Raw genomic sequence first — 18,106 nt, forward strand, 5'->3', positions numbered from 1 at the left:
ATGCCTAGTACAGATAAAGCCCTGAGTGTGTTTTCATGGGTAGAAGAAAAATGGAGTGTTTTAATGTGAAAGGAGCATAGCCATATGCCTGGGTGCAGTATGGCTTCCTTTAATCTGGAAAAAGGAAACAAGTATTGTCGATAATAATATGCAGATGTCTAGCCCCAAATGAGGACATATTGCTAATTAGCTATATTGTTAGTATGTTTTAAGGGGAGAGGCTACAGTGACATTAATTATAATCTCTGTTGTTTGTTGTTCAAAGTCTATGAGACCAAAAGCATTGCTAATAATATCTTCTTTAATATCTTCAATAGACGATTCCTAGATTGTTTTTTTTCTTTAGAATCCCACATAAAAGCCACATTAGGGGTAAGGGGTAATGAGGCCTGTAGCCTGAGCCTAATTAAAATGAAATCTAACTAGGCCCGTAGCCATCATTATCATCAACTAGTACTTATTGGGTGCCCCCTGAGCTTGTAGAATTGGAGGGTGTGGGCTTTGAGATTGCAGATATGCTTGTGATTTGCCCTCCAGAAATTTGCCATCCCATCTGCCTCCAAGAAGTCTGCCTGGTTGTGTTAATCTGGGAATAGTTACTACAGCCTTAAAAAAAAAAAAAAAAAGCACTAAAACTCTCCTAGCCAGTCACCAATTTGATCCTCTTTTGGAGGTTCTGGAAATGGTCAGATAAGCCTTTCCCGCCCCCCCCCCCCCCACATACTAGCCTTTGGTAGATGTTTGCAGAACAGGACAGGTGCCTCTTTGCAGACTGGGACAAAGATGCTTAGCATGCTTTTTCTGAAGGTGGACCCATCACCCAGTCCCATACCTTGATTGCTTCCTCTTGAGCTGATCACCCTGGTTTGCCCTGGATCCCTCTAAAGAACCTTTCCTTCTCCCTCTGCCTGTGCCAAATGACCAGCTGGAAACTCTGAACTTGTGACCACTTTGACCTTGATTGGCTGTGGCAACCCACCTTGGTCATGAGGATGGCCAGAACGAGCAGCTCCAGCCATGCAGTAGCTGGAAGCGGTGGTTGGGCCAGTGATGTCCTGAGAAGAAAGGATACAAATGATAAAGCTTCCAGAAAATGCCACCAAGGAAATGGTGACCTGGTGGAAAACCATAGCACTATGACAGAAAGCTTTCAGAGCAAAGGCTTACAGGTTGAAATCTCTGTACTGGGCCTGACATTTGTATTATTTAACTCAGTAATGTCTTACTAAGGTTGCAGAGTAGTTCCACTCCATCCAGCTCTGATGCCCTTTGAGTCTCGGTCCCAGGCCCTGCCAAGCCCTGGGCAGTCTGCACCCATTTGCTTTGCCAGGATTGCAGTGTCCACTGGCCCAATTCCCCCTCTGCTCTGTTCTCTTCACCTGCTTCACCTGTTTGACTATTGCTTGCCTCTGCAGTCTCGGCTCAAACATTATTTCTTCAGGAAAACTTTTCTCTATTTTTAAAACCAATGTTCCAAGTGAGGAGTTTTTAGAATTCCTATCTCAAATGGTGACAGTAGTTTTTTTATGCTTTCTCTCTTTTGTGACTATCATTGTAAGCTCATGGATTTTCATAGATTCTATGTGAAGTGGTCAACTACAAACTTTGTTTGACACCCAAATTGTCTAATCTTTGTGCAATGAGGACCCTTCAGACTGGCTCCTATGTTCTTTGGAGAGGACACCATTAACCACTAAAAGCTTCCTCATTCTCTGGCACATCAGATTATCCCAAACTCACCTATACTTCCCTGCTCAAACTCTTGGAATCAGCTGGCTATTTGTCCAAAGGACCTCTGGTTTCTTTCATGAGGGCAAGCTTCTTGAAATTTAATGATAGTATTTTAAGACAAATTAAAGGAAATATTACATTACACAGTGAGTAATATATTTGAGAAATATAACATATAGATGCTGAAACAATGAGAAAACTCTGTAAATGTTATGGAGAAGGGGATAGATGGCAGAGCTGGCATCCGTAGCCTGGCTGCCATTGTGAAGTTCACTGTGATGACCCACTAAATGCCCTATTGGTACGTATGTTCAGCTGGGAACTGTGTTCAGTTGCACAGAACAGAGTACCCAACTTTGAGTCACTTAACTGAACGGGGCTTTTCCCATTCTGTTGGTTGTCACAGCTCTAATATTCACGTCACAACAGGGGACGTTGCTACTGGTGTTGCAGTATTGCTAATGTTAACATTAATGCTCCTGGTCACCAGTCCAGGTGATATGACTATGCCATCCAGGACCCAAGCCCCCTTGTCTTTCCATTCAGCCACCTTTAGAGACTAGCCTTCAACCTCATGCCTGCTAGCAGCCTTATTTCACTTGAAGCACTTCTATATGCATTCCAGATAGGAGAAAGTAGAAGAGAGGAAAGCAGAAGGTAAGCTGACTGCCTCCCACTCATCAGGCTCATCTGTCACCTTCCACTTCTATCTCATTGGGTGGAACTGCATCACATGGTCACTTCGAGCTTCAGTGGATGCTGGGAAGTGTAGTTTTAGCCAAGTTCATTGCCACCTGAAACAAATACTGAGTAGAAATAAATAAACAAACAAACAAACAAAATAGGAGAATAGAATTGGGTAGGCATTTGCAATATCTGCCACAATACTGCCATCTAAGGCACAAATACATGGCTCCCATGTTATTTTTTTATCATTGTTCTTGACATTTTATGATTACCTTTTTTCTATTTTAGATAAGAAGAGTTGTGAAATAACAGAGGGGCAGGAGTTATGCACAAAGATGAGGAGCATCAAGTGTTAGCTATGTAATTTGGCCACTGTAGCTTGCCTGCCTCAGCTGTTGAGAAATGCGGGTGTATAAACCACGTAATAGCATTAGTGTTTCTGCTGCTCTTTTTATTGGTAATCCCAGCTCCAGAAAGAACAGTGCTACTGCAGCTGCAGCACTGATTGAAGATAGGCTCAAAGACACATTGTGGGTAAAAGAAATGTTTTCTGAAACTAAGCTGACTTCCCCATGTCATATGATTCAGGCAAAATGAATCCTGTAGCACCTTGGAAAGTAGGGTGATGTTTCCATTCTTCAGGTCCTGGACTTTCCCAAGATATGCATTCACAAGAGGGTGTTGGCTTTTCTTAATAAAACACAAACTATTTAAAATCTCCATCTTGAGGTCCACCCTTCCTGAGAATCTTCACTCTGCTAAAATAACTTAAGTAGGATACTCAGCGGGTAAACTTGTTGATATAGTTGGATGATGGCCATCAACCAAGACCTCTGCTGGGCTTCTGCAAGGAAGATGTGCAGTTTCCAAGAAAGGGCTTTCTCCTACATCACTGGCAGACCCTGTCTGCTGTCTCTCACACCAGACATAAAATTGAGATTATCAAAATAATGGCTACTCTCGAAGCTTGTTATTGATTGAATAAAGAGAGTTTCATTTTGTATGAGGCATTGTAAGACACCCTTCCCCTGTCCTAAGGCTTCTAGTTTCTGGAAATTTGGGGCCATGCCATTGCAGGGAGCTAAGGTTTCCAGTTTAATATGTTTTGATAAAGATGCAGCAGTAATTCAGATATTCAGAGATTGTGATTAGTGTTTCTTTATTACTTCCCATCTTCCAAATGCTTTATGAACACTGAGCTTGTTTGGAGCATGGGTGGGGGGATTGGGAAAAGATGAAGAAATGCCACATTGTGTGCAAAACTCAAGCCAAACCATACTTTAGCCCCAGTCTATTCCCGGCAGAGGAGCTTGTGGCCTGAGCTGGCCAGCCGATTGCCCTAACTCTACACTTCTCTCTCTCCTCTTTTTTTTTTTTTTTTTCATGTGTAGACACAACCCAACTGAGTTGTCTTGACCATCCTGCTGGGACAGCATGGGACTCTCCTTATTATCTGCTGTTTCACATGGAGGAGTGTTGAGCCACAGAAAGTTTAATGGCTTTTCTTGGTTCATGGCTGAGCCAGGATCACTCTGTGGTAGTTTATCACTTACCAAGAAATTCCAGAGTCAGACCAAGAAACCAATCAGATTCAGTCCTTGGTTTTTCAGCCATCTAAGCAAAATGCCAAATAACATTTCCTATCTCTTCTTTTAAAATGTGAATTTTAAGGGTAGAAAGTGTACTTCATCACAAGGTAAAGGAAAGAGAACTCCGTTTTTAACCCAGTCAAGCAGGGTGTCCTAGTTACTATAACGAAGTTAGGGCTGGATTTGCAGGCAATCCCTAAAGCAATTGACAAGCAAATTTTGGTCCCCTTCTGAGAGTTATACGCTCAAATACTCCGCAAGAAATTCTCCATGAGAATCCAACTATGCTCACTAATGCTGTTGAAGAAGTTTTAGGATTGGGGTCCTGGAAGAAGAGCTAGAGAACAATTACCTTCAATCATCTCCCCTTGGACTATGATAGAGAGAACTCTTGTGTTGAGGGAAGACTTAGCATTCTCCTCTCTCCTTCCCCTTCTCTCCTTCCCCTCCACCCCCTCTCTCCATGTGCTGGGCTCAGTCTCCACATAATACATTTGGCCCTTATTGCATTGAGCAATGCCTAGGAATGCTAGGGCAACTCCCTCTACGAAGATGTGCCAGGAGACAGAAACCATGGCAGAGAGGTGGCTGGAAAGGTGAACAAAGAAAGACGCTGCCCTTAGCCACACTTCTTGAGCAAAAAGGGAGGGCAAGCAAAAACATGACGATGAGTAGCCAGCTTCCCCACTGTGTAGCTCTCTATCTGCATGTTTTAAAGAAGAGACAGAAGACGGCTATCTCTGCCTTGCACTTGCAGGGAAGGGTGCCCCAGCCTCTTGTCAGAATCACTGTCTGCGGAAGGGTCGGTGTGCAGCCTGATGGTCCCTTGCCCTCTTGGCACATTCACAAAGATAGTCTGTGCACCAGCAAGTTTATGCCTCAGCCTCATTTCTGTTTAAAGGATATATGAGAGATCCATTCCCTCAAATTAGCTCTCTAAGAAGATATCTATCTGCTACATGTGTTTCATCCTCTGGCTGTTCTTGACCTTTGGTACTCAGAGTTGAGAGTGTTTTGATACCAGATGTAACCCTTTGGCTGGGTCAGAGGCCCCACAGTGGGGGCAGGGAGTGCATGTGGAGACAGTGTGCTGGAATATACACTCCAAAACCCCCAAACATGCCCAAGAATAACAAGAGCATTAACCACTGACCCAAACGCTGGTGAAATTCTATCTCTACATCTCCCTTCACCAGTAAACATGAAAATGCCATCCCTGAAGGGATGGAGGAAACCTCCAATGAGAAGTCCAGGGAGAACAAGAGGAGAGAAGGGCTGGTTTGAGAAAGAAGTCCAGCAACTTCGACACTCTTCAATCACTATAAAAATTCTCCCCTAATGACAACTAAATAGAGACATTTTTACTAGCTGGGAAAAACAACAGATTTGTGCTTTTCTTTTTAGAATAAAGGCATTAAATTTCAAAATGCCTTCTTGTCACTTTTTCTCTAGCTATCCCCATCTCTTCCTCCTCATCCAATGCAATCTTCCCTCCTTCACTCCATACCAGCCTCACTGGCCTTCTTTCTGTCCCACAAAGGGGCCAAGTTCACCCCTGGTTCAGGACCATATTACTTGCTATTTCCTCTGCGAGAATGTTCCTCCCCTAGACTGCAACGGGTGTTCAGGTCTCACCTTCCCAAAGAGGTTTTCCCCAGGAACCTGTCTAATGTTGTTCCCGGCCACTCTCCATCATGTTCTTCTTTCTTCTAGCCAGTCATCACTTTCTGATCTGATTTTATTTGTCATATTTATTATTTTTTCCCTCAATTGGTTGTACACATTAAGAGAATAGGGTCCATGTCTTATTCATGGTTATATCTCCTGTGCCTAGCATGTGGTTGACACATGTTGACTAGATGGATGCATGGAATGGATGGGAAATGGATAAGTGGATGGATAGAGAGATGAATGGATGGATATAGCCAATGATTTGGCTCAAGTATTTTGTACAGTTTGGTCAGAACCTTTGTTCCTTGGCCTACACCAAAGAAATAACCTCTGAACATGGGGGCTATAGCTAATGCCAGAGTGATTAATTAATGGAAGCCGTAAGGAGAAAACTATAATCTAATTCCAGTTCTGAATGAACACCTATTCTCCTTCAAAATAGCATTTTTTTGTTGATATCTTTCTCAATATTTAATAACACATTAGCCCTCAGAAAAGTTTCAAATAGCAGGCTGGGAACAGGTTCCTGCTGATTTGGCCTTTTGAATATGGAGTAACCAAGATGGAGTAAACCAAGGGGATGAAGTAAACCAAGGGGAGTAAACCAAGATAAAGTAAACTAAGGGAAGTGAAGATGAATTGAGAATACCATCCTGGCTTAATTCCAGCCACTGGAATCATCTTTGCTCCTGAATTTAATGGACTGTTAAGGCTGGTATTTTCAAATCACATGCCTCCTATTTATTTGTTCATTTGCCTGTTTGTTTTAGAATAACCTCCACGTGGAAAGTGACTCTACATCAGAAACAAGCTTTCCTTTCTCTAAAGAAGCAGCAGGGGAACATCTGGACCATCAGGCTGCACATCAACCCTTCCCCAGACAGCGATTCCAGCAAGAGCCTGGGCACCCTTCACTGCAAAGAGATAGCCCCAGATCCTTTCTCCTTGATCTACCAAACTTTCCAGATCTTTCCAAAGCTGATATCAATGGGCAGAATCCAAATATCCAGGTAATGCTTGAGAGTTGAAAGGTGGAAGAAAATGAAACAATCTATCTCTTTGTGTCCTGATCTGATTCTAAAGCAACTACTGCCTTAACTCACTTTCCTTCTTAACCTCTTATGAATTCGGTTTATGATCATATGATCTCTGTCAGAACAGTGTTGTATTTCATCTCTGTGACACCCTTGATTGTGAGATGCACCATTATTTTATGAACCACTAAAAAAGAAAACATTGATAATTAAAGTATTGCACACCAATGGTTACAATACATCCTGCTTTCAGAGATGTTGAAATGTAAAAACAAAACAAAATTGTATGCCTTGAAATTGATAAAATATGGTAGCTGTAGAAAAGGGCCAATTTAACATGGAAGTACACTCAGCAAAGCATGGTATGATTTCAAATGTACTCAGGAAGGCACACTCTCAAATACCTCTTAGCTTGCCTTGGACACCAGCAACTCCTTCAGGAGGTGACAACACTTCAGTCGCTCTAAAATGTAGGTGACTGCTTCAGAAAGTTGGATGAGAGGTAGGGAGGTGAGAACAGAAGTTCCTAGGGGAGATATGAATCTGTACTGCTAAGATGGGCTGGATGAAGCTGAAGGAAATGGGAGGTTAGGGAAAAGGTACCTGGGATTAAAATAGCAACCCTTATTTACACTGAAATAGACATGCTTTACAAAACAAATGTTGATCTGATTTGACTGTCCCAACGCCAGGAGATGAAGGGCACATCATTTTTCCATTATCAGTCAAGCAACAGGTACTCAGGAAGTTCCTATTTGGTTTGCCCAAGGTTATATGGCTAGCAAATAGTGGTTGGAGCTCAAATCTAGACTCTTGGACGCCTAAGAATACTCACCCTACCAATCCATGTCTTAGATACAAACTCCTAATTTTGAATTTTGCTTGTACAAAATTTCCTCTGTGTCTTCCCAGAGTTGCTGCCCATGATAGCCAAGAAAGGGGACTGAGTAGTCAACATGGCAGTGTCATCCTTGTCATAGCTCCTGTCCTCATTTGCCTGCTTCCATACTCTTTTTTTTTTTTTTTTGCTTCCATACTCTTAAGCTTTGTTCTCGATTCTTTTCATTTGAGGAGGGGCAGCATTTTCTCATTCTTCCTCTCTGCTTCAAATTCCAATTAGCTACATGTCAGAAAGTTCCTGAACCTGATCTCAGAGTAATTGATCCTTAATTAAGTTAACTATCCCTCTTTCAAGACTAACATTCTCTGCATGACACCATTTTAGATCAGATTTCCATGGTCAGAGTTGTTTTGCTCATCACACCACTGCCATAGTGGCTAACAAATGTCACTGAGAATACACCCCAATTAGAATGTTGACCAGCCCCCTATTGTGTATAAAATGCTGTGTTAGGTTATGGGAAATTAAGAAATATAAGACCTTCTCCGCCCAGGAAATGCCATAGGTACAAAGTTCCCGGCTACCCCTCATGACAGTGCCAAAGGGATCATGGAGATAGAGGAGGGAAAAAAATGCTATGTTCCATTGTGAACAGGTCTGAATAGATGAGAAGAAGTAGGGCAAGATAATGATGAGAGGGTCCAGAAGTGAAAAATGTTTCAGAGGTCACTCTTTGACAACCCACGCACAGAAACCATGGCATGCACCTGTTAACATTTCCAGTAAGTCATATGTTGTTCGAATTGATTAATTGGAAAAGCAGGAAATCAAACTCCAATAAAAATATACAAAAAAAAATGTTTAGTAGGAAAAAAAATTGGAAAAACAGGCATTTTGCCCCACTGTCCTCTCGCCAGGAAGTGGCTACATGGCTCTCTGCTAAAGAACAAAGAATCCACTTGGGAGAGGTGTAGATTGGCAAATAAATAGATAAATAAATAAATAAATACAGACATCTCCTTACTGCTACTTGACAGTGCTTCCCATCAGGCCTTTTCCTACAGGAAGTGATTTTTTTCCTTATTTATAGTTTTCATGGTTTCAGGACTAGACCAGCTTCACTCCAAGGGAGCTTAGGCCATTCCCAAAACAATTTTAGGCTTGCTGTGACTCACGTTTTTTCCCCTATAGGTGAGAAATGTCACTGTGGGTTTTAATGCTGAGGATTGAGCTTTAATTTAATAGATTTAAGAATTTCTTTTGTAAAGTTGCAAGAAAATGCCTGGATTCAGGGGAACTGAAGGCTGCAGGGAGACTGTCTTCTCATTGGAAAGTTACTAAGTACATGGGGCTATACCTAAGAACCAGATTTGAAGCAGAATTCCCAGGGTCCCATCTCTCTCCTAGAAAAATCCATAAGTCTGGGAATCCCCAGACCTCACTTGGGCATTTTGAAAACATGAACCTAAATGTTAGGGAAGAACAGTGGTTGAGATCCTCAGACCTGGGAAACCTGGATTACTTTTTCAAAGAGAAGGACAGGGCGACAGTGAAGTGCTAAGCTCGCTGCAGCCCACACAATGGATCTGTGCATGAGGTCAGTAGAGCACCCAAGGTCAAAATTCATTTCACATCATCCTAATCTGTATTGCTTCCCTGGGTAGGAAGTAAAGAATGCTCTGGAACAGTTCTACCTGGCTTCCTGAGGGCAAGCGGCTCTTGGCATTGGCAGGTGTAGAGAGAAGTAGAATGAGCCAAGAGGGCAGAGAATACAGTGAGGGGAGTTATGAAAAGACTGCACACGAGAGTCTGGCAAAGCCTCTTGCACTGTTCTAAAATGCAGCTTCCCTGTGCACTGTCACGAAAGTATGACCGCAGAGATGGTACAGGTGAGAATTGTTTGCCTTGTCCCCTCTGAGACGCCACAGATTTAGAACAGGTGCAAAGTAACAATCAGTGGGTTTGTTTTCGGTCTGTCTTACCACCACTCCAGCACATGAATAAAAAGCTTGCCCTCAGGTGCTTCTTTGGAAAGAGATGCTTTGGAGTACAGAGTAGGAAGAGGACAGAGCCACTCTATAACATCCTCATTCCTTTTCTGAGTTGGTCTTTGGACAGCAAAGATCACCATAGCTCCCAAGATCATAGGTTTCCCCATAGCTGCAAATATCAGAGTTATGGGCAGAATGGATTCAAAATTTGATGGCGCTCCAGCCTAGACACTGTTAGAGTCCAAAGCCTAGGAAGGCTAAGGTACCACCACCTTTGTGTCCACTGCCTAGACAGGCCACTCCACTTCCGCTTTGTATGATTCCCATGACTGTTAGCCTTCCTTGGGCAGTAGAGAAGAGTGAGCAGCCAGTTTTATTGATTTGATGACCTGTTGGTCCTAAAGAAAAGGAAATTGAGCTGCATTTCTGGCCTTCTCTTTCTGGAAGGCCACAAAGGCTACTCAAATATGTTCAAAGAAAATGAAGCAGATGCAATTCCTGAGAGCCCCAGCCTAGATCTGTGTGCTAGTGTGTGAGGGTGCATACGCAAGCACACGCGGTTGTACACGCTCACACATGCACATACACATACACACAACATTGGCACTGCAGCACCACTGCACTTGAGTAAACCAGTTCCCTGATGGTCCTTTAAAAGATGAAGTGCTTTTCTAAAAGGGGGTAATGGTTTGTTTCTATGTTGGCAGCCCTTATCCCTTCCTTACAGCACTGCTCTTTTGTTGAAATGCACTGGTTTGACACGGGGGTGTGGTGGGGGGGGTGTTCAGCCAAGCAGACAGCCCCAGTGGTCACCGAGGGCAGTCAAAGCATTTCCTCTCCCAGGGAGCCGAGCAAAGACAGGTGAAGGGCACATCCATGGGCTCAGCTTCTGGTGCCAGGGCCCCTGGGTGTGTCTACCTCCCGCCATCCACACACAGCTGGCAACCTGCCCGTTGCCCCCACCTAGCTGCCCTTCACTGAAGCCAGGGAGCTCACAGGAATTTGATACCCCTCTCTCTGAACAACCCCTCCCCCAACCTCCTCCAGTGTCTGAAAGAGTTTCCCACGCTCTAAGACGAGTGTCTGCTGTCTTTCCTGCCATATGACCCACACCTTTCCAAAGTGACATTGCTGAGCCTGTGCAAGGGGTTACATTCCTATTGGGCCTCTTAACTTTGGGGAAGGGAAATCCTTTAAAAAGCCCAGCTTCTTTGGAGCTTTTTGAAACACTCCCCCACCTCTTGCCACCCCTCCAGGCCAGGTGGAACTGGATTAGGGCTGTGGAAGTGAGTGGGAAAAAGACAGCAATGCACAAATAGCCTCAGACTCCTGAACCCCATCTCCATATTAAATCTAAAACAATAGTCGAAGTTGGATTGTGTTAAAAATAAATAAATAAATAATTCAGGAAAGAAAGGAAACTCTCCCAGGACAAGCTAGACTTGAACTTCAGTATTTTGTTGGCTGGGTTTTTGGTCTCCAGCTGATGGTCAGATAGCAAAGACAAAAGTCTCTAAAATAAACTCATTATTAGGCTTACTGCATCAATTCATTACCACAGTAGCTATTCACAACCAAATATTTCTCTTTTCTGGATCAAGCCAAGATTAGTATTCATTTCAACCAATATACTTATTTCTTTTTTCCCACTGAGGGAGACTTAAAATAGTCATATAAAGGTCTTTTTTTTTTTTTTCCTCTTGACTCAGACTTACATGGCCATACTTTACATGGCCATCAGCCTCTTAAGGGCCATAAAATACAATCAGATGGGTTGTCTGGGGCTGTAAACATATGTGCTTCTACTTTTGATTCCCCTCCTCCATTTTCTCTAAAATACTTTCAGAATTGCAGCTCTGGCCAACTGAGAACCAGGAAATCTCTATGCCCAAAACATGGACCCACACACCTATGGGGACAAGCCTGTATTGGGAAGATTCTGATGGGGGCATAGCGTCCAGACCATGGACAAGAGTCCACTAACCTGCCTTTGGGATAGGCACCACCAGAGTCTGCCAGGCTTGGCCACTATGGCTCCATGCAGGTTACTGAAACTCTCTATGCCCCTGTTTCCTTGTCTATAAAATGAGATGACAATACTACCCATGAGTATCTCTATAGTATAATACTGCCCAGAAGGTGTTGTGAGGATTAACTGAGATCATCCATGTGAAGCACCTAGCACAGGGCCAGGTATATGGTAAACTTCCCCAAACGAGTGGACGCAGGTTGGTGTTGACCATGGATTGAGATGACAGAGGAAACATATATAATAATTGGGAATACAAGAACTCGTTTCGAGACAAGCTCTATCTGTACCTTCCTTGCTATTCACCTCAGAAACTTGAATTTTCCACGTCACTTTCTCTGCCTGAAATTCAAATCTAACTCATGTAGAACAAGCAATAATATTTGGGCAAGCACACCACAAGTCTCAAAGCATTAACCACAGTTAGCTGGGTTACCATAGTTGTTTTTAGAGCATCAGTGAGTCTGAGAGGAGGGGACTGATTATATATCTCCATAGCCCATTTTGTGTTCTTTCTGCAGCAGTTGTCAAGGAAGGAGAGGGCCTTTCACTGGAGATTATTTTCTTGTCCCTGGATGCTCAGTTCTCCTGAGGAAATCATAGTTTTCAAGTCTTAGAGGACAAAACTAAGAGATTCTAGAACATTCTGAGTTGAGAAAGTCTAGGCCTCTGTTTTCTGAGAGTCATTAGTTTATTAACTGATAGACTGAGAATTGTGATAATTTCTCTACACTTTTCCAAGTGTAGAGTTTGTTTCTAATAAATGTCTTGACTATCAAGAGGAGGAAAGGAGTGGTAACACTTTGTAGAATCTTATCCTCATTTCCCAAGTTTGGACAGAATTCCCCAAACTGACACCTATTTTGGACTCTCTCTCTCTCTCTCTCTCTGGTTTTTTTTTTTTTTTTTTCTTGGAGCTGATAAGATACTGCCAGAAGTTGGACTTGGGTCTTTTGAAGGAGTTCTCTGACTTGTATTGTCTTGATTCATGGTATGGAAAAGTCCAGAAGAGCAAATATACTAAGCCACATCAATTATGTGTATTAAGGAAGAGAAAGGATGATAAGGTCTAGCATCTTTATCGTCTTGGAAATCTGCTATACTCACTCCCACACCTTCAGCCTATCACATCAATTATTGTTTAAGGCATCTTTATCAGCACATTCTTTGATGCTAAAAAGAAAAAAAACATGTAAATAGAATGAGAGCAACTGGAAATATAAAACTAATCTCTGCCATCCAAGAAGCCACTGACATGCTCATTAAGTTTCTTTAATTGGATTCCTGTAATATTTCAGGTTCAAGATTAGATTTCTTCTTTTGATATCAGTATGAGAGCTCCACATTAACTGTAGGGAAGGTTGAATTCTAAAGTTTGAGTGTGTGTGTGTGTGTGTGTGTGTGTGTGTTGTTTTGTTTTGGGGGTTTTGTTTGTTTTGTTTTTAATTCAATTGGGGCAGTGGCCAGTAATTAAAGGGGAGAAACCTCTAAGCTGTTGAGATTTAGTCATCGATATAGTTTTTGGAGTAAATTTGTATTTTGCTACTTATTGCCTGGCCAGACAACAAATCTATTTTGGTTGGATCTGAGCAACAGTTTGGAGAGAAAAAAAAATCGTATTGACGGTAATAGCTTAAAACATGAAATTGTTTTTATTCCCAGCTTGGAGAAATTGCAGGGCACGTTTTGCTTAGGCAATCCCTTTGACTCCAGTCTGAGTACAAATGGAATACCAAAACTGTTGGGCACATTCCCCCTTATCTTCTACCCAGAGACTGATTTCATTACCATAATTGCAGGCTTGCCTGGTTCTTGGCAGCTTCTCCCCTCCGAGACCCTTAACAGCCTTACAGACGATTGTTGCGGCTCAGTTGTTCTGTCTGTAGGCAGAGGGGGACGAGACTGCAGAGGAGAAAGGTTCTGTCTCCAGAGGCTCAGCATTGCCCTATCACTGCCCAACTGTGTACTCCTGGGACACTTGTCCTTTCAGGGTTGCATGTGGAGTCACTCTCTCCAGCAACCAGCCATTCCAACAAATAAGATTGATAAAAGACATATGATTCCTTTTTTTTTCTTTTTGAAATTTGAAAGATTACTAAAAGTTCCATACTTATTTATAAATATACAAGAAATACTTTCAGGACCGGAGAATTGTGGTGCGGAATAAAGCCAATGATGCCCTTCTAGGCATCCCACACCAGAAGAAAGATTCACTTGGCTTGCTGCAGCCCGAGGATACTCTGGGACTGACAACCATTCTCTTGACCTTATGTCTGGACCACACAAGGCCAAAGCCCAGGCCTGGCATCGGCCTGGCAACTTCCTTGGAAGGTCAAAGCAAGTAGAATTTTAATCTCCCCCTTCTAACACACTAGAAAGGGACTGTTTGTCTCAGGGATGGGCACACCCTGGTGCAGTTTGGCAGAGCATCCCAGCGACTCTCTCAGATGTCGGGTTAGGGCAAAACTGGAAATGCATCTTCCCGGTACATCTTGCGCTGATTACTCAGAGCACATGTTTCTGATTCATTTGTGCACAGCTCATCCAGGGGGTGTTGCAAGGGCTATGTGATGGCCAAAGAAACCCAATGAGTCTTTTATTATATTTTTTTTAAACAAGTTTCTCTACGTTGATTGTCTCTTGGAGCCAAGAAACTGCATTCTTCCAGCCCCGTGACTTCAACACTAGGCTAAGTAAATCTGAGAGCAAGTTCTAACCTTGGCTCTGAAATTATCTGCTCTGACCCTGAGGGTCAGTTGAGGAGTGTGCACACAAGGTCCAAATACGGAATGAATGAAAGTCTTGAAGATGCAGTGCTCACACCTCTACACAACCTTGGCCGCCAGCCCCCACTAGCCTCTGGGCCATCTTGCCCCACTACTTACATGAGGGGACAGTACTTCTGTTACTTCTTGAGAGACAGTGTGGCAAATTTGTTAAGAACATGAGCTCTGGGGTTTGACTATCCACATCTGCCACTTACCAGCTGTATGAGCTTAAGCAAGTTGTTAATGTCTCTGTGAAAAGCTAACCTGCTGCTGTCTAGCAACCAAAACTTAACATCTTGAAGTGGTGACCATTGGATTGTTCAGGGTCCTGTGGGTTAGGAAGATGAACAAGGCTGTGCCAGTAGAGCTTGTCTCTGGTCCACAAGGTATTGGCTGTGGTAACCCAACTGGGCTGAAGCCTCCAAGGTGGCCTCACATGACTGGTGCCCTGGAGCTGGCCATTGGCTGAGGTACCTCAGTTCTCCACCAGGTGGCCTCTCTCTTCACATGATCTCTATGTGCAAGGCTTCCTTACCTAGAGGGAGGAACCGATCCAAGAAAATGAAAATGGAAGTTGCAGGACTTCCTAGCGCTTGTCACAGTGTCAGTCCTACCATATTCTACCGAACAAGGTGAATCACAAAAATAGGCCAGAATGAAGAGGAGAGGAAATCACTTCTTAATGAGAAGTGTAGCACACACATATGAGGATGGGACAAATTGCTGGGGCCATCTTTGCATGTAGTCAATCACAGGGCCCAATCAATAGTACCAACCTTATACGGTTGGCATGAGGTTTAAATAAATTAATATAGCAGGGCATTTAGAGCAGTGCCTGGTATCGACTAAGTCTGTGCCAGTAAACATTTACTGTACTCAGTAAATGTTCGATTTTATTGTAATTATTCTTGTGTCACCTCAGGAGGACGTTTACTCCTTGAATTATAGATTTCCCAGCAGTGTAGTCATCAGTAAATCAGGAGCCCCAGTGATGACCTCCCAGCGTGAGGCCCATGTACATCAGTCCTACCTGGCCATGGGGTCTATTGGGCCACCTCTGGGTATTTCCCATTCTGTTGAACCATGTAGTCTCAGCATTCCTTAATGAGGGGTGCAGCCATCATTTCCCTCTGCTCTCTTAGATGTTCTTCTGAGGGTGTAGAGTTTGGAGGCTGTTGACTCCTCATTGACTCTGGCCTGTTCTGAATTCTTCAGGTCACCATAGAGGTGGTGGACGGTCCTGACTCTGAAGCAGATAAAGATCAGCACCTGGAGAATAAGCCCAGCTGGTCAGTCCCATCCCCTGACTGGAGGGCCTGGTGGCAGAGGTCCTTGTCCTTGACGAGGGCAAACAGCGGGGATCAAGACTATAAGTACGACAGTACCTCAGACGACAGCAACTTCCTCAACCCCCCCAGGGGGTGGGACCGTCCAGCCCCAGGCCACCGGACTTTTGAGGCCAAAGAGCAGCCAGAATATGGTGAGTTTACCACCCAGTGACATAAAACTGGGGAGAATAAATGAGGATGATAAGACCTAATCGACACGGAGTCAAGCCAAACCCAGTTTACAGTGTGTGGTTTCGGGTCTTCTGTGAGGCATACCTCATGAAGACTTTATTCCACAGAAGCCCCAAGAAGGCACCAGCAGCTGCATTTTTCTGGAAAGACTATAATTTTTAAATCATACCAATTATCCTAGGAGAGAATCTTTTTTTTTTAGTTAGGGGTCATTGAGGTTCTACCTTTTCTCCCCCAAATTTCAGTTTTATTTCTAAAAATGAAGAAATCACCAAATTGACTTCCTTGTATATTTTACTGGAAAAATTCATACTGAAAATCAATTTAGTAAAAAGAGGAGTGTCCAGCTGCTTTTTTTGACCAGGCAGCCATGTTATTATGTCTGACATTGGCAGTGGAGCAGCCCTTTGGAATCCACAGGAGTCTGTGCTTCATGGGTTGTCAAAGGCAGGCTTCCCTACCAATAAATTTCAAGATGCCAAGTAGGACTTCTAGTTTCCCATGAAAAATCCTTTTTCACTTGAGTTGAGTGGGAGACAGATTGAGGGAAATTCAGCTCCACTCAGTCATTCAGGGATCCAGGCTCCTTTCATCTTAGAGCTCCACCAACTACTAGGGCCTGGGGTATGCCCTGGAAGCTCAGCATCCGGTTGGCAGCCAAGGAAACAGGTGCAGCCTGGAAGAGGCGCACATGCCCTTAACCACTCAGGCTGGAAATGATCCGATCATGTCCACTCAGACTCTATTGGTGACACTTAGTCATATGGCCCGACCTAGATGCAAAGGAAGCTGGGAAACACATCCTGGGTGTGCAAGAAGAGGAAAGAGACCTGGCAAGCTTTCATGGGGGATCAGAGTCTGCCCAGAGTCAGTATTAATAAGAATATCTGATGTCATGCACATACCTCCAACATGATGGTGTTCTAGTGGCTTCACCACCAGCAGCCTTAGAAACAAATGCTGTATGATGGGAATGACTTGTCTCACACCATTGTACTCTCACCCTTACCTCCATTTCTCAGTAGAAAGACCAGCTGTATATTGGAGAGTCACTTCTGCCACTAAGAGATGATACTAGGCAACTTCCAAAACAGGAAGACCGTTTTCTAAAGGCATGCCTTGTGTTGGGCACCATGCTATGCTCTGGGAATCCAAAAGTTAGAAAGATGCAGGCCTTCCCAAAAGAGGATCTCACCTCTCTGTGGACAAGGGAGAAAAGTTGTGTGATAGAGGAAAACAGTGCCATGGTAGAGATACACATCAAATGCTAAGGGAGCAGAAAGAGAGAACTCCTACCGTCCTTCCAGCCAGGGGGCTTATAAAACCTCCCCTTTCCCAGAAGTCCAGGTCCAGTTTATCTGTTTTCCAAGGGAAAGGACAAGGGATAGTCACCAATATGTATACAGCATTCACTGTGCATAGGCCTTCTTCATGGCATCTCACATATATCAGCTTGTTTAATCAGCTCCCTGGGGCGGGTACCCATTTTACAGACGGGAAAACTGAAGCCTAGAGAAGTTAAGCAACTTGATCTCCCCTTGAGGGTCAAGGCCTAGAATTCATTTCAGGCAGTCTGAGCCCAGAGTCTGTTGTTCTTTTAACCACTTTGTTATTCTGCCTTTCTGGGGAACAAAAAAAAAAAAAAAAAAATATATATATATATATATATATATATATATATATATATAGCACATCCTTTAGGACAGTAGGATGTTCTAGAAATGCGTACTTCGATTGGAAGGCATAAATGGAAGGAAAAGTCCAGTGATGTTAAGCAAGAGGAACACAGAGGATCCCTGGGTGCCAGTCTGATGTGTCACAGGTTTCTGGCTTAACCTGTTTGCCCCACACACAGGGAATACTGTTTTGAAGAATGGAGCTCAGACCTTCCACGTCAGAATCCCTTGATTGCATGTTTGAAGATGCCAATCCCAGCCCCAGCCCCTTCCCTCTATACCAGTGGTCCTTAAGATGTGAACCCCAATCAGCTGTATCAGCATGGCCTGAGCTGTGACAGGCATGCACATTTTCAGGCACCAACCCCAGGCCTATTGAATCAGATACCCTAGGATGGGTCCCCCAAATCTGTGTTTGAACAAGCCCTCCAGGGGGCTCTAGTGCACTGAGCACCACTATTCCAGAGCAATGGTTCTCTGCCTTAGTTGCTCCTGAGAGTCACTTGAGTAATTTTTTTAAGTCCCAATGCCCAGACTTCTCTTAAGCCCAGTTAAATTGGGATCTCTGG

At 43.6% G+C, this 18,106-nt stretch overlaps 1 protein-coding gene across 1 annotated transcript in view; it reads left to right on the forward strand.

The window, feature by feature from the left end:
* Window positions 1–18,106, forward strand: part of ISM1 (isthmin 1) — a 72,116-nt gene that overhangs the window by 39,195 nt on the left and 14,815 nt on the right. Inside the window, exons 2-3 of the mRNA XM_055343683.1 lie at window positions 6,449–6,688; window positions 15,557–15,821. Coding sequence (XP_055199658.1) covers window positions 6,449–6,688; window positions 15,557–15,821 — 505 coding nt within the window. The remainder of the gene's footprint in view (window positions 1–6,448; window positions 6,689–15,556; window positions 15,822–18,106) is intronic.

The sequence above is a fragment of the Nyctereutes procyonoides genome, unplaced genomic scaffold (genome assembly GCF_905146905.1).
Source record: "Nyctereutes procyonoides isolate TBG_1078 unplaced genomic scaffold, NYPRO_anot_genome, whole genome shotgun sequence".
Taxonomy (NCBI): Eukaryota; Metazoa; Chordata; class Mammalia; order Carnivora; family Canidae; genus Nyctereutes; species Nyctereutes procyonoides.